The sequence below is a fragment of the Haemorhous mexicanus genome, chromosome 2 (assembly GCF_027477595.1).
Source record: "Haemorhous mexicanus isolate bHaeMex1 chromosome 2, bHaeMex1.pri, whole genome shotgun sequence".
Taxonomy (NCBI): Eukaryota; Metazoa; Chordata; class Aves; order Passeriformes; family Fringillidae; genus Haemorhous; species Haemorhous mexicanus.
Window position 1 is genome coordinate 4,625,458 of NC_082342.1, and position 14,623 is coordinate 4,640,080.

General features: G+C 39.8%; 1 protein-coding gene across 8 annotated transcripts in view; it reads right to left on the bottom strand.

The window, feature by feature from the left end:
- Positions 1 to 14,623, bottom strand: part of POU2F1 (POU class 2 homeobox 1) — a 112,872-nt gene that overhangs the window by 14,760 nt on the left and 83,489 nt on the right. For all 8 annotated transcript variants that reach the window (XM_059872144.1, XM_059872136.1, XM_059872125.1 and 5 more), the window contains 5 exons: positions 11,557 to 11,651; positions 9,139 to 9,312; positions 5,290 to 5,431; positions 3,035 to 3,180; positions 2,330 to 2,509 (listed from right to left, as the gene is read on the bottom strand). In XM_059872144.1, coding sequence (XP_059728127.1) covers positions 2,330 to 2,509; positions 3,035 to 3,180; positions 5,290 to 5,431; positions 9,139 to 9,312; positions 11,557 to 11,651 — 737 coding nt within the window. The remainder of the gene's footprint in view (positions 1 to 2,329; positions 2,510 to 3,034; positions 3,181 to 5,289; positions 5,432 to 9,138; positions 9,313 to 11,556; positions 11,652 to 14,623) is intronic.

The following is a 14,623-nucleotide window of genomic DNA, read 5'->3' on the forward strand; positions in this document are numbered from 1 at the left end:
GGAGAAGCAGAATAACATTTCACTTTTATTCAACCAAACTATAAACTTTACTTTGATAAGCTTCCTTATGCCAGAGGAAGGATCTCTGAATTTAAAAACATACAAACGGAGTTTTCAATTGTGGATGGCTTATTACAAGAAAACTACAATAAACTGAAGACATTACAGATAAACACCAAAGATTTAAGGCTGGAGAAACTAGCTTATGAGGAAAAATGAAATATAAGGAAAGGACTTTTCATGGACAAGAAATGATGTCCAACAGTAATATTTGAAGGCTGTTATACATCAATAAGAGAAATGAATCCTTTAGAATTGCCCAAGAGAACACAGCCAAGGATATAGGCTAAACATTCCTCCTTTCCACTCTCTTACCTTAAGTCTATTATCAGAGAAATATCTCTCCTGCCTCTTAGAGGGAGTCAAATGCTTCACGCATTTTAAACAAGACTGGGGCAACTGGGACAGATCTGAAAGCTTACTGCCCATCTCAAATAGTGTATGAAATTAAGAGGAGCTGGATGCACAGTACACCTCCCACTAATGCAGCCCAGCCACCACATCTGTCATCTGTCCAGCAAGCAGTTAAGGCCAAGGTCACCATCCCTATTTCAGGGCAGGGAATGACCTGGAATTAATACAGCTCACCCCCGTGGTTACAGTGAGTGACTCCAGCCAATGCAAGAGGAGACTGCCCCCAAAAGGAGCCTTCCCCTCCAATCCTGCTGCAGAGCCCTTGCCCTCGTGCAGCCAGGCTGCAAGTCACACTGGTTATCTAACCATACTGAAAATTCATCATTGTTCCTCACATGGCTAATTTGCAGTCAAACTACTAAAGTCCAAGCATCCTATGGACACAATCTCCAGAGCTGACACAAGGAATCAACAAAGCACACAGTCAGTGAAGGCTGGTGGCAGCAGGGCTGGAACATCCATTTGAGTAACAGCACAGTCTTAAGAAGCTTAGAATGAGTGAAAACACTAGTGAAACTTCACTGATGAAAGGGAGACTGTGGTTAACACCTCAATTTCTTACATACAATGTCAGATTATAGAAACAGGAAAATTTCCTAGGAAAGCTCCTTTAAGTTGCAGTCTGAGGGAACTTGCACAGTTACTAAAACACACTATCATAAATCTCACTATATTCTCCTTTGGTAGCAAGGCATGCAACCTTGCTTTGCAACTGGGCAAAAAAAACCCCAAATCAAAACAACAATAATAATAAAAAAGACAAAGTACACTTAACACAGCCCTTCCCCTGAAACAAAAGGTTGCATGCACACACCCTGAGACAAGGATGAGGGGAGAGAATAACACGTCACCAAAATTAATGGTTTAATGAAGTACTGGAAGATATTAGCTACTACGGTGATGAGGGTGGAATAAATACTACAAAAGGACAGCTACAGGCTACATAAATTCCACCACATTCCTATTAGCATAGCTACTATGAAATCTAATAGCTACTGTTTCTATTTATGAAAACAGACCTCCATGGACATTGGTAGCAAAGGTGCTGAAGGAACCTTGATGCATGTGTTTTGTTACTCTTATTTTCATGAAGTTTGTGTTTACCTGAGGTAAATACAAGTGTGGGAAATTAATTACACGATTATTAGCTAAACTGTTCTTCTGTTCCATGCCTTTCTTTTATATAAATCATTTCTGACTAGAAGTAACAACAATGGTATCATTGGATTTGTGTGACCTAAGTCTCCAAATGATACAGAATCAAAGGATGGGTAAGACTGGAAGGGAAACCAGTGGGTCCTTGGGTCCAACCTCCCTGCAGGGTCAGTCCTAGAGCACATGGCAGAGAATTGAATCCAGATGGTTCTTGAGTATCTCCAGTGAGGGAGACTCCACAGCCTCTCTGGGCAGCCTGTTTACTGTTGCTCATTTACTGACCAGAACTGCTAAAATAAGAGGTGGTGGGGAATGCTAATAAGCACTTAAAAAAATTACTATTATTTTATAAAAAAAATTTTTGGGTAAAAGAAGGAAAGTCCAGATATAAACTGGAGGCATTATCTGAAGAAAATTCAAAGCAATAACCCCAAGTGCAAATTTGGTAGTCAGAATATTTGTTCGTGAGCTGAGTAAATAAAACACCCTCACTGAAGGGCTGACTAGTGCCTGATTTGTAAGCATTATCTCTCTTAGACAGGATCCAGGTGGAACACAAAATGCCAGTAAAACATAAATAAGTGAGAACAAGTCTGCTGTACAAAGAAGGTGCAGCATGTGTAGCTTCCACAGTGAGCACGGCAGAACTACCTGCACCTGTGATCTTTGTCAACACAGTTCTTGACTCTTAGACTCTTACCAGTGAGGTTGGACAAGGGAAAATTGCTTTGATGGGCGAGCTGCTGGTTCCACCACTGCTGGGTGGGTTGATCCTTTTCTCCTTCTGGCGCCGGTTACAGAACCAAACGCGGATCACCTCCTTCTCCATGTTTAGCTGGTCAGCTATCATGGCGATCTCATCCGAGGTAGGCTTTTGGTTCTGACAAAAGAAAATAATATTTGAAAAGCTCTGAAATTACCTCCTGAAGTTTTGCATCATAGCTTCTTCCCCAGTAGGCAGAAATCTAAATTGGTGATTTAGATCCAGAATCTGGCCAGTGATACCGTAGAGACAAACCACAATAGATGCTTTTGCCTTCCTTCTAAAAACCTCAAATTATGTGTGCTTAGACTACTGCCTCATTTATCCATCCTCATGAAGGGTAGTGTTTAAATCTATGTCTGAGTAAACTGAAATGCAAAATCACAATCAGTGAAGTGCAAGAACGAGTGAGTTTTTCTGAGGGGGTTTGTGTTTGTTTTTAAACTGCACAGATGTTGATGCATGTTTCTTGGCATGGCTTTTGTATTCCCCTTGTTGACACATGTCTCTTGGCATGGCTTTTGTATTCCCCTTGTTTAGTACTAGCAATTTCCTAAACAGCGCAGTAATGGGTTCACTCTGAGACATATAATTGTTAAGTGAAGTTTCTCCATTTTTTCATAGGCTGAGCAGAGCACTGACCTCCAGGAAACTCTTCTCTAAGGCCACACGTATGTTGGTCTCTATGCTGGTGCGTTTCTTCCTCCTACGGTTCAAGCCTTCGATCCCTTGCCCTGGAGAATTCAGGGCACTTGGGCTGGAGAGAGTTGAATCAGATGAGAGGTTTTCTGAAAAAGAAGAAAGTAATACAAATCAGGAGATTTCATTTGAATGCAGCACAGTCTAATGCAAGTGTTCTTCACCTGTGCAAGGTATGTTAAGACCTGTTCTGTATCGATTCCAAATACATAGAGGTTTATGAAGATCACATGCATTAATCATTGTATTTACAAATTACAACGTATACCTGAAACTAAAAAGCTACAAGTAAGCCCAGAGGATGCCCTCTGCTCCTGTATGCTACCACAGCATCCCTTTTATAATGCCTATACAGAGTTTGTCTCCCATATCTCATTCTACTCCCCACTGACTCACTGCAAGCCCCAGTCTAAAGGAAAAAGGAGTACTTGATATCCATGAGTCATAGCTGAAAGTCACAGCAGTTATGAAAAAGTCTGAGGAGCCTGAAATTTCTTTTACCCACTCTACAAAACACTCAAGGAAGAGAAGTTCATAATCGGTTCCACAGTGTTCAGTCTCTTCTCTCTGGACACCTTAGCAGACACTCAGGGCTACCAACCACTCCACACAGCAAGCAGCTCCCCCTTCTTAACTTCACCAGGGCTCTTAACCCCTAATCCTGTCTTTCTGGCTTCACAGAGGAGCAAAGAGAGAACATTTAACCCCACTCTGCAGCAGGAAGAGCAATCTAACCAAATGGCAAGTTTCAGCAGGGAATTTAAACAAAATTATTAGCTGCAGCTGGAGTTCCTTCATTGCACTGGGATTTGTGGGTGATAAGCAGGTGTCAAAGATCACAATGCCCACCATTATTCTGACAGACTCAAATGGGCAACTATTTTCTAGATTTTTTTAAATAGTAATGGCACCTGTAAATATGTGGAAACTCTTCCTCATACAGAAAATTTCACTGAGAACCAGCTGAATTCCATGGCAATAAATTCTGGAGCCATAGGTATGCTTCTCCTGCCTACTTTTACCTAAAACAGAAGCTTCTAAAGTCACCTGAATCCTTCTTCCAAGGATTTTCATGGAACTGAGTCAGAGCCAAAGACAATGGCTTGCAGGATGTGAAGAACCACGACACTGCTCATTCAACTTTACAGAGACAAGTATTTCTTCAGGCTAGCAGGAAAAATAACCCCTATGACACTCCTTGCAGCACTGGACTCATCCAATGTTGCTGGAAGGTTTGGAGATCACTGTCCTGTGGACTTGAGCACTCAGTGTGGAGGTATTTATGTTTTTTATCAGAGACCTACAACACCTAGTGATAACTCCTGCCAGCAAACAGAATGACACTTCCTTTTCTCAATGCAGGACAAATTTTCAACACCCCATGCAATTACTTTTGAAATTTCAGAGAATGCTGTAGGTGCCAGCATAAAGCTCTCTCCATTTTGGTAAAAACAGGAAGGCACACATCATCCCTGCCACCTGCTTAATATATACATCAGTTTTATGCTATGCACAATTGCATACGTGGAAGAAAAAACTGGCTGAAAGCACTCTCAAATACTTTCTCTCCCAACACCTAGCACCACCACACAAGCTCCTTTTGCTTGTGGGAAGTAAAAAAAAAAAAAAAAAAAAAAAAACACTACCAACATTGGCATAGTGAATAAATCGTATCCCAGAAAAAAAAACTAATATGGGAGGGAAAAAGCAAAACCTAACCCACAAGAAGCTCTTCCTACAGGGAAAAATATTATTTATCTGAATCACTGGAGAGAGATAAAAGGAATGCACACAGGGGTATGGAAGGAGATGGATGCAATAAGCTCTGCCTACTGAAACAACAAATCATGCAACCCTCTCTCTACTACACATCTGAAAAAGAAAGCTAGAAGAGGATTAGAAGTTATATGCATTAACATACACAAAGGAGGAAAACCATGACATATATTGTACCTCATCCCATGCAATGGTTCAGCTGTTTAGAGCACACACTTCTGAAAGTTCACACTGGAATTATTTTGGATGCATATAGGCACATGGAAAGGGAACTATGGACCCTTATTTCTACACCCTCATTTGTCCCGTGGGCAGCTACAAAGGCTGGTAGCTTCATAAAACCATAAGGGCACAAACGAAGCAGCTTTTCAGGATCCTACTGATTTTGCTAGGCTGGTGAAGAAATACACAGACTCATTCACCTGCATCATTGAGCCACTTTTCCAGAAGTGGCTTTAACTTGCACATGTTCTTAAAGCTGAGGTTCAAGGCTTCAAAGCGAGAGATGGTAGTTTGGCTGAAGTCATTTCCATAGAGTTTGCCCATAGCGAGCCCAACATCACCCTGGACAAAGAAAGAGAAAAAAGGGATTCACTGACATAGGCACTTCCAAAGCAAGGAATCCTGTCACATTCTGGTGTTCTCTTAGTGACACCACTGCTGTGTGGGATTTCAGTTTCACAGAGGCTTTCTCAGCGCTACCAAGATTCATGCTAAAGCAATAATCATAAAGAAATGTCAAACCTCAGTCAGTTTAAGCTTGCAACTCTTTCCAGGAAATCCCTGATGCTTTGTCTTCTTAGCATTATCACTGAGCAGCACATTCCACTGAATGTTAACTTGTAATTTTTTCTTAGTTTTATAAAATAAGTAAAGGCCAAGCTCTCTTTGGGAGCAGATTTAAGTTTTTCTGCATATTTCACACTGGTAGTTCAAAAAAGCAGAAATGCAATGAATTTACTTTCCCAAATTTGTAGAAAATACTCAGGAGAAGATGTAGGTTTGCAGACATCACATTTAAATAGATGCAGAAATATTCTTATCTGAACTGCTAGTATCTTCTGAGGTTCAAACCAAATTTCTCCCCAGTAGATACAAATTTTAAAGCAGACAAGAAGTTGAACCATTTCAAGTAATGATTAACTGCAGTCTTGACTATTATGACCTATCTGCCAGAAAGCTATCCAGGAGATTTACAGGCAGATTATCATCTCTTTACATCTGTTATTGCTTTTTAAACTCAGTTTTAGCTAGCTATTCTGTTAGCAGACATTTTGCTTATCCTAATATTTATGTATATACTATATAGCTATGTAAGTATACATTTGGAAAGTGGTGTTTAAAAAAAAAGAAACCAATCCATTCTTGACTGTGGCCATTAAAAACACCATAGTATTTTCATGCTTTGCTTTAAAACTGGAAGGTTCTGCCCTTTGGAAAAAAGAAAAAGGCACTTATATTTCAAGTATACTATTTGGTCTACAGCAGCTTTATTTAGATTTTTATTTTTTTAAGCACAAAATGAAGTATGAGAAGTGTGGAAGAAGAGGCTGAAAAGCTGGAGCACAGTTAGTGGAGTTTAATTGCAAATGGGTTAGTTGGACTGGGCATAAAGCTCGCTTTTCTCTGAGGTCAGCTCCACAACCACAGCTGGGTATGAGTACACTGACAGCATGCAGAGTGGCCACACACAAGCCAGGAAGAAAACAACCTTTGGGAAGCTTAGTAAATTGTGCAGGTTGAGCAAAGAAAACAATTTCCTTCCTAGAAAAGGACCAGAACAATTGGTTTGTGTGCCCTTCAATCAGAGGAAACACGTGGGAACTCACATTTATGCCTCTACTCATATGCCAGGATTCTGTGCATTTTAAAACTCATAAATCATTCCAAGAGGAGTAGCGTGGATGCTCTTCTAGGTTTATGAAGAAGAAAACCTGGCTATGTAAACCATTTTAGAGATAAGTTGATTTATGTCTTGGCAGGAAAGAGTTATGAAATTTGCTCCAGTCCCCCAACTAAATTTAATTCTGGACTTATGTTGTTCTTACAAACATTTGCCTTCTGATTTAAAATGAATAGTTAACCATTTCTTTGTCAATGCCAAAAGGTGGCAGCATTTCAGCTGCAGGCAAAGGAATTTACATATTGGGATGAGAATTTTATATATTGGGATGGCCCACAGACAGGATGGAACAGAGTATAAAGGCACTTTATACACATCTGATCTACTCTGTAGGATGACTGAAGCTCTGGTAATGAACTGCAGCTGATTATAAGGTACATCACCGCTGTGTGTACTGGTCTGTTAAGAAGCTCAAGATAGTCTAGCAGAGGCAATGCCTTTCACAGAACAAAAATAACATTGTCTAAAATGTTCATTCATGTCTCTTGAACCTGTACTGAACAATTAGGCCCAGGCCTGCAATGATGCTAAGGTGCAGTTTGCTCATTGTGTCCCTGTGTGTCAAACATGGAGGTATTTTTAAAGAAAACAAACAAAGGGATTTAAATGCATCACCCACATTTCAGGGTGGGAGAAAAAGCAGAACTGCTGAAATTCAAAACCTGTTTTACTGTTCACACAACAGAATGTAGTAAGTGATTACTTTGCAATGCAAACTAAATCTTACAATTATTTTTAAAAGGCAGGGGTGGAGTGAGTCTGAAAAAGCTTACAGTACTGCTGGAAATAAATTTCTTTTATCCTCAGAAAGGCAGTCTATTTATCCAACTATAGGAAACCAAAGTAATCAGGGTCTCTAATTATCATCCAATTATGCAATTAGGTTAAAGTTATTAGAACAGCCTAATTACACACATACAAACTGAGAGCAGGATAGGAATGACCGAATGCAATTTTACCACATTCTCAAGATTCCCCTTTTTTAATCTGAAAAGCAAATACTGAAATGTAAGCCTGAGCAGTTGTGTTCATTTTTCCTCACCATGAAAATTCATAACCAGGTCAATAAAGAAAGGTTAACACATAGCTTAAAAAGTCTAGTTGAGCTTTTATAATCATCTCACAGCAGGGCAGATTAAACATAATAATGAGAGATCTACACGAACCTCCTCTGTCAGGCTATAGGGAAGCTATTGTATTTTACCCTATTCTGCGCTGCTCTATTCGAGCTTTTGTGTGTGTCCATCACTTGTATTTCTGTGCTTCCCTCTAGTGGGAAGAAGAGAAGGAAGGAGACACACATGCCAGCAAAATGCACTTCAATTGACTAAGAACATTCTGTTCTTGACTTATAATTAAGATGCTGCCAGGAACTCTCATTATCAACTTTGATTTTTCAATTTAGGACTTTGCCAGAAAAATAAATCTGACTTCAGCACATACTTTCAGCTAGAGTAGATTTACTTACTCTATTCCATCACATATGTTGGACTGACTGCTCTGAGCTTGGACTTTTAAATACTTTGATTTTTGCATGCTCTTTCTTCTAGTAAAATCATGCTTATGCTTAACCACAGACTCCTGCCAAAACTAATTGTTTACCTGGGGAGATATTTTAATTTTGCAGGGGGAAAAAAATTTTGATATTAATAAGAAAGGACTCTTGGAACTGAGTTCCTTTCAACAGAATAATGGAAAATATAAATGCACTTTGTACTTTTAATTGTGGTCTTCATTCAATCACCTTCACTATGTTCAAGATTATTTTTCTTGTGCTTTATGGGTATTTCTGAGCTTTTAAACAAACCAAAACAAACCACAACTCCAGTTCACCCTTGTAAGGAGAAAACTTCAAAGGTGACAGTCCTTTCAGGTTTTGTTTAGGAACCTTAGCAAAAGCATTAAATACAGAAATCATTGATGTTTAATAGGAAAATACGCTTGAGAGATAAAAACCCTTTGACATCCAAAGCAACTGCACAGATGTGATACACTTTTTAAACACACAGAGCAGTTAATTGTACTGTATGATTTTTGGAACTTTGTACTTCTGAAGGCAGCTTTAAAGTGCTTTGTCCCATTCATGTCACATCCCATGGAATGAATAGTGCACATGCAATGACATCTGGAGCTGGTAAATGCACGTTTTCCCCTGCTGGGAAAATGGCTATGCTTTAAAACCAACAGGGAAGTAAGATGGATGTATGGCTTTTTCTGTTATTTCTTAGAAATCCCCCACATAAAGGCCAGAGCATAACCCTATTTAAGCAGGTTCTCCTAGGAAATGATGGAATTGTAGTCTCCCCCCAGACTTGAAAGATGAGACCTCAGGTTCCACACTGGCAGGCACTAAGGTACGCAGTCTCACCTGAGTGAATCCAAGTTTGATCCGTCTTTGTTTGAAAGTCTTGGCAAACTGCTCAAGCTCCTCAAGGTCACTGGGCTCCTCCAAGCTGGGAGTGTCGATTCGCTTTGGTGTTGACTGGCTCTGTGGAAGTGGCTGAATGGGGGTCGCTGCTATTGTGCGTGTTGGGGTTGCTGGCTATTGAGACAGCAAGGAAAGGATGAAAATCAGACTTAGGAGGACAGTCAACAGAAATTAAATTCCTAAAAGGTAAGTGATGTTCTTGTGAGAGAGGTCAGTGGACTGGATGTTTCCTGAAATCTGGAAGTTCCTCCAATTTATTAACATTCCTCTCCAGAACAAGCAAATACAAACCAGAAAACTACAACAGTATCACAGGCTTTTAATGGGTCTGTCGTAACTAGTTAAAGAAAAGTAAGAGATGTTCAATGGTAACCAACAACGTTCACTTGCTGCAGAAGCTGCTCAAAGAAACACATTCTACTTGATATACTTCTGTCACTTACAGACACTATGGCATTCATCCCTTTTGAAAAAAATTAAAATTGAATCTACTGGTCTTGTGAGGTGGCAGATTGTCATCAGCCCAAAAGACTCAAATCCCCTATTTAATCCTGGAAGAGTGAGCACATACAGATGCAGCAAACATGGCAAGTTTCCTCCAATGCCATATTTGTGACTGACTCAACTGTTCAGGAAGAAAATACTAGATTTACCTCTAACCCTTCCGTTTGACAGTTGCAACAACAAAATGAACATACTGGTGACACAAGAAATTAACCAAAGGCAATCTGCAGAAAATGATTCATTTTAGGTCACACTTCTATATAAAGGGCAATTTTCTAGGAAGTCTGTGGAAGGTTCACTATTCCTGAACATTGGCATACTAAAGCATTTTGCAATGCAACTATCTGAAAAAAACTATCATCTTGGAAAATGTTCAGAGGCGAACAAAATCTATTTAGATCTGGTATTGCACAGTTCAGGCTTTATGTGCAACAAGAACACTGGAAACATGTTTTGAGTGCACAGCTCTACCTCCTTACATGCCATGATCAGCTGAGATGCAGAGACAAATCATCTGCTCCAGTTAAATTCTAGTCAGTTTAGCTGGGGCTCTTCAGGAAAGGTGATTTCATGCCTCTGTGTCCTACACCCAGTTCTGAAACTCTGAACTCCTTCAGGGCAAACAAGAACAGCCTCAAGTCCAGGCAGCACTAGAGTATTATGCAAAGTCTATGCAAAGGTTCAGAAAAGGCTCTTCTAAAAGAAATGGCCTACATATAGCTCGGTCTTTACATAACTCCTTATGTTGTTTTCCTCCTGCGTTAGTGCAGTGTTTTGCAGTGCACAGCAGATGGTAGAGGGAGGTCAAGGTCTATAATTCCATTACTTGAGAAACAATGTAATCATATATGATCTTTCTAAGATTGCAGATACCTGTGTCACACTTAAAGATTTTTAATATTTTTAAATTTATATTAATCATAGTGGGTAATTACTGCAATATGTCTTCACTGATTTCACCCACTTTAGATAATTTATTCTTTCTTAGTGGTTTTAATATTTTTTTTTAATCAAAGAATAATCTTCAGTGTGGAATCATCCTGCAAGTTGAGGTATGAGCTAGAGGTGAGACAAATTCCATTTTCCACATGGTGCATGAAAACTACTAGAGGTGGTATAATAGAAAATGTAGTTTTCTAAGACTCTGATAGACTCAGGCACCTTATTGCAGACTAGAAAATTCTCATATGTAACCGAGGTGGCAGGAAGATACTGTGTGATATTACATGGTATTTGAGAAACAGCATGCAGCCATAAAACTAAACTGCACAGTAAAACCCGGAGCCAAGCACAACTAAATTTGCAGGCACATACAACCTTAAAATTGTTTTTCTTATAGTCTGAAAACTTAATCGCAGAGCTCTTTTAATATACATCTATCAGAATATTTGAATATTTCATTTCTAACAATCTCTTCAGTTTCACAGATACTAACTGGTAGGACTGGCAATGACTTAGCAGTGATTGCAAAATAACTACACTAAAATAAAGATAGATTACCACTGCAATCTTCAGAAAGAGGCTTGTCAGTGAACCCCTTTTGGAGCTTTTGAGGGAGCTCACACCTTGCTCCTCTGAATTTTCAAGAAAACCTTACAGGAAATCAAACGATGCTCTAGTGCCATTAACTCAAGGTACCAATCATGAAAATTTCCAGCTAAAAACCCACTTTAGAACATTCAAGCCTGGAAAGAGGCACATTGAGGTGGGAGCTACAAACCCGAACTATCTAGAAAGACAAATGCACTGTTATAGCTACAACATCTATTCAGGTAACTAATACAAAGGGTCCATTCACTTGCCATAGTTTAAATCCCCTCAAAGCAAGTCATGAAGTGTAGGGAAAAGCCTAACCTGCGAGGCAAGGGTGATGCTTGGCTGAGACTGCAGGAGGTTGGCTTGGCTTTGCTGAGGTAGTTGCGTTAAGAGATTCTGCGCTTGCAGGAGACCTGGAGAGAGAAAAGTGTTTGCTTTGTCATTCAAAACCACTAAAACATGAAACAAGGTAATACAAGGCTCTTGGCAAATGATGGAAAGTTAATAAAAAATTGAGATGTGAGCTTCTGTTTCATCAATGCATAGATATGTTTAGACTTTGGTGTTTTCAGCCCAAAATCCCCTTGCATTTCCCTGAAGTATAAGTGGTGATGGAAGGGAAAGAGGGAGAACTGTGTGTAAGTGTCCTCTGCAGAAAGAGTTGGTAATGGTCTAGGTCATCCCAGTTCCGTGTGGAGGAGTCATTTGCTGCCCCTTTCAGCATGCAGAGTTTGGATGCACCTCTTCTGGTAACCAAGAACTGACCAAGAAATGTGGAGCCATATGAAATACTGAGCAATAATGAGATCAAATTCAACAACTGAATACTAATCAAAACCACAAATTTGTCTTCTTGATCACCCTCCTTCCTCTCCAAACCACCCTATGCCAGCTGCCTAAGAAAAAGGAAGCTTTCTGGCAGACTTAAGCAGACCACACCAAAAGACCTAGATAACTCCCTCCTGGATCAAACAAAGTAGGGATCTTTTGGAAAAGTAATTGGAATTAAAGTTTAGGTAAGATACTGAACACTGCTCTACTTTAACAAATAGAATAAACACTACAAGGAATATAGAAAAACCCTGCTACTATGAAAAAGTGACAACATCAAAGAACAGTTGCAACTGATAGAACCAGTATGTGTAATATTCTGTCAATCTACAAATAAATTCCCTTACAGTCCACTAATTGTACAGTTTATTAAATCTCTGAGGAAACTGAGATAATGCCTGCATCTCTAAATACTTTAAATAGAAACTATCAGGTTTTTTTTCATTTCTAATGCAAAAACATATCTATTTTTAAGGGACAGAATCTTGACAAAAATAAACCTACAGTTAGTCAAATCCCTCAATTTTACTGTGAAAAATGTTAACTGTAATTTTTTACAACTATGGCTAGAACTATCAATTTCCACTATAATAATTAAGAACCCAACTAATTAAACTTACACTTCAATATACCTAGTCCCTAAAACCCAGGGGGAACAACAGATGGATGGAGTGCTCTGCCCCCATCAACTATGTAGCACTTAAATTCAACATCATCAGCTGCCTGATCTACCTCTTAGCAGAATAAAGGCAGGGGAAACAGAATTTAGGTCTTGATAAATACCAAGTGAAGAACTGGATGTTTTATGCAAGATTAAGGCCATAAAAGACATGGAAAGAAGGAGAAAATGTATCCTCAGTAAGGGATACACGAGCATAGAAGAATTATCATCTGACAGCAATACTTGATTTTTGTTTAACAAAGAGCTGAACGTGTATTTTAAACAATGTTGTTGCTATTGAGATGCTCAGGACCTACAGAATACAGCCAGCTGCTTATGTAACATAATAGCACACCACAGACAACCATGTAAGCTTGCTCTGCACCACATAATCAACGTGTTCCAGCTGTGTTTTTGAAAAACCACAGTGAGGGAACAGAGCTGCTCAAGGAACTTCCAAGACAGCCATCTACTACAGCTACACACTGCTTTTTACAATGCAAACATTTGTTCACTCAAAAGATGATTTTAGCTGCCCAAATCTAAATATTAATTAGTAAACAGTCATCTCTAAGTGCAGAGTTTTTTACCTTAATTCAGTGATAGTGAATTTTAAACTGACAGCTTGAAAGAGAAAGGGGCAAACCCATCACACTGTCACTACAGAGTGGCTGTAAACAAACAAATGAAAACCAGGCAGCCAACAGTGATGACATTTGAGTTCTAGTCCACTGGTAACACCATCGATTACAAGGTACTGACTTGTCTTATGACTGCAATCAGAGTAATTAGGACTGGCCTTTTGTGACTTTCTGTCCCCAGAGAAACCCCAGAGGATGTTTTTCTGGGATAAACAATTTTGCTAAAGAGCACAAGATGACTACTCTCTTCCTAATTTTATTCTCACTCACATGGTCTAAAGTAATTATAATGCAATTACCAGTAAAAAAATAATCTGAACACGTTTAATCTACTCTGTTTTTACATAATTTTATCCTATGTAAGAGGTGCTGACACAAGGTGTCACAGGCAGAAACTGGAGACAGAACAAATCAATTCAACCTGCAGCTGACTGAAGGGGATGGGGAAAGTAGCTGGAATATTTTAGAAACGTGTCTCTCCCCCTGATCACACCTTTTCAGGCAGCTGCTGTGCACACACTTTGGGTACTCCTTGGCTCTCATGGGTGGGCAGCTGCAGTTGTGCTCTTTTAAGACATGACTTGAACCAGTCTAAGCTTCTCCTTCACTACTTTTCTGAGAAGAAATCACTGAGGTCGAAAGTAACTTCAGTGACTGAACTTACAGAGCAGAGAGAACTGCCTTTTCTAAGTAAACACACATCTTTTAGGCACCTGCTGAGATCCTGGCATTTCAAACACTGCTGTTTCCTTAAAGACTCATACTGCCACCAATACTGCTTAACATCTTTATTACCAAGAAGACTGATGGGACAAAATATATTCTCAGCAGGTCTGTGGACAATACCAAAGATGGGGAAGTGGTCAATAGGCCAGAAGCCAGGGTCTAGACTAGCTGGACAAACTAAACCTCATGAAGATCAATGCAGGAAAATACAATGTTCTGCATGGGGGCTGCAATAACCCTGTGCAGCAATACGGGGGGGCACTGGCTGGCTGGAATGCAGTCCCACAGGAAAAAGTCCGAGGGTTCCTGGAGGACAATCTGATGAACATGAACTGGCAGTGTGCCCTTTCAAAACAGCCAACCACATCCTGGGCTGTACTCACAGGAGTGCAGCCAGCAGGTCAAGGGTTGTGCTTCTTCCCCTTCACATGCCATCTGTGACACCACAGCTGGAGTCCTACTGTCAGCCTTGGGCTTCCCAGTACAAGGCACAAGGCCATCCTGGATTTTGTACACCCAAGATCAC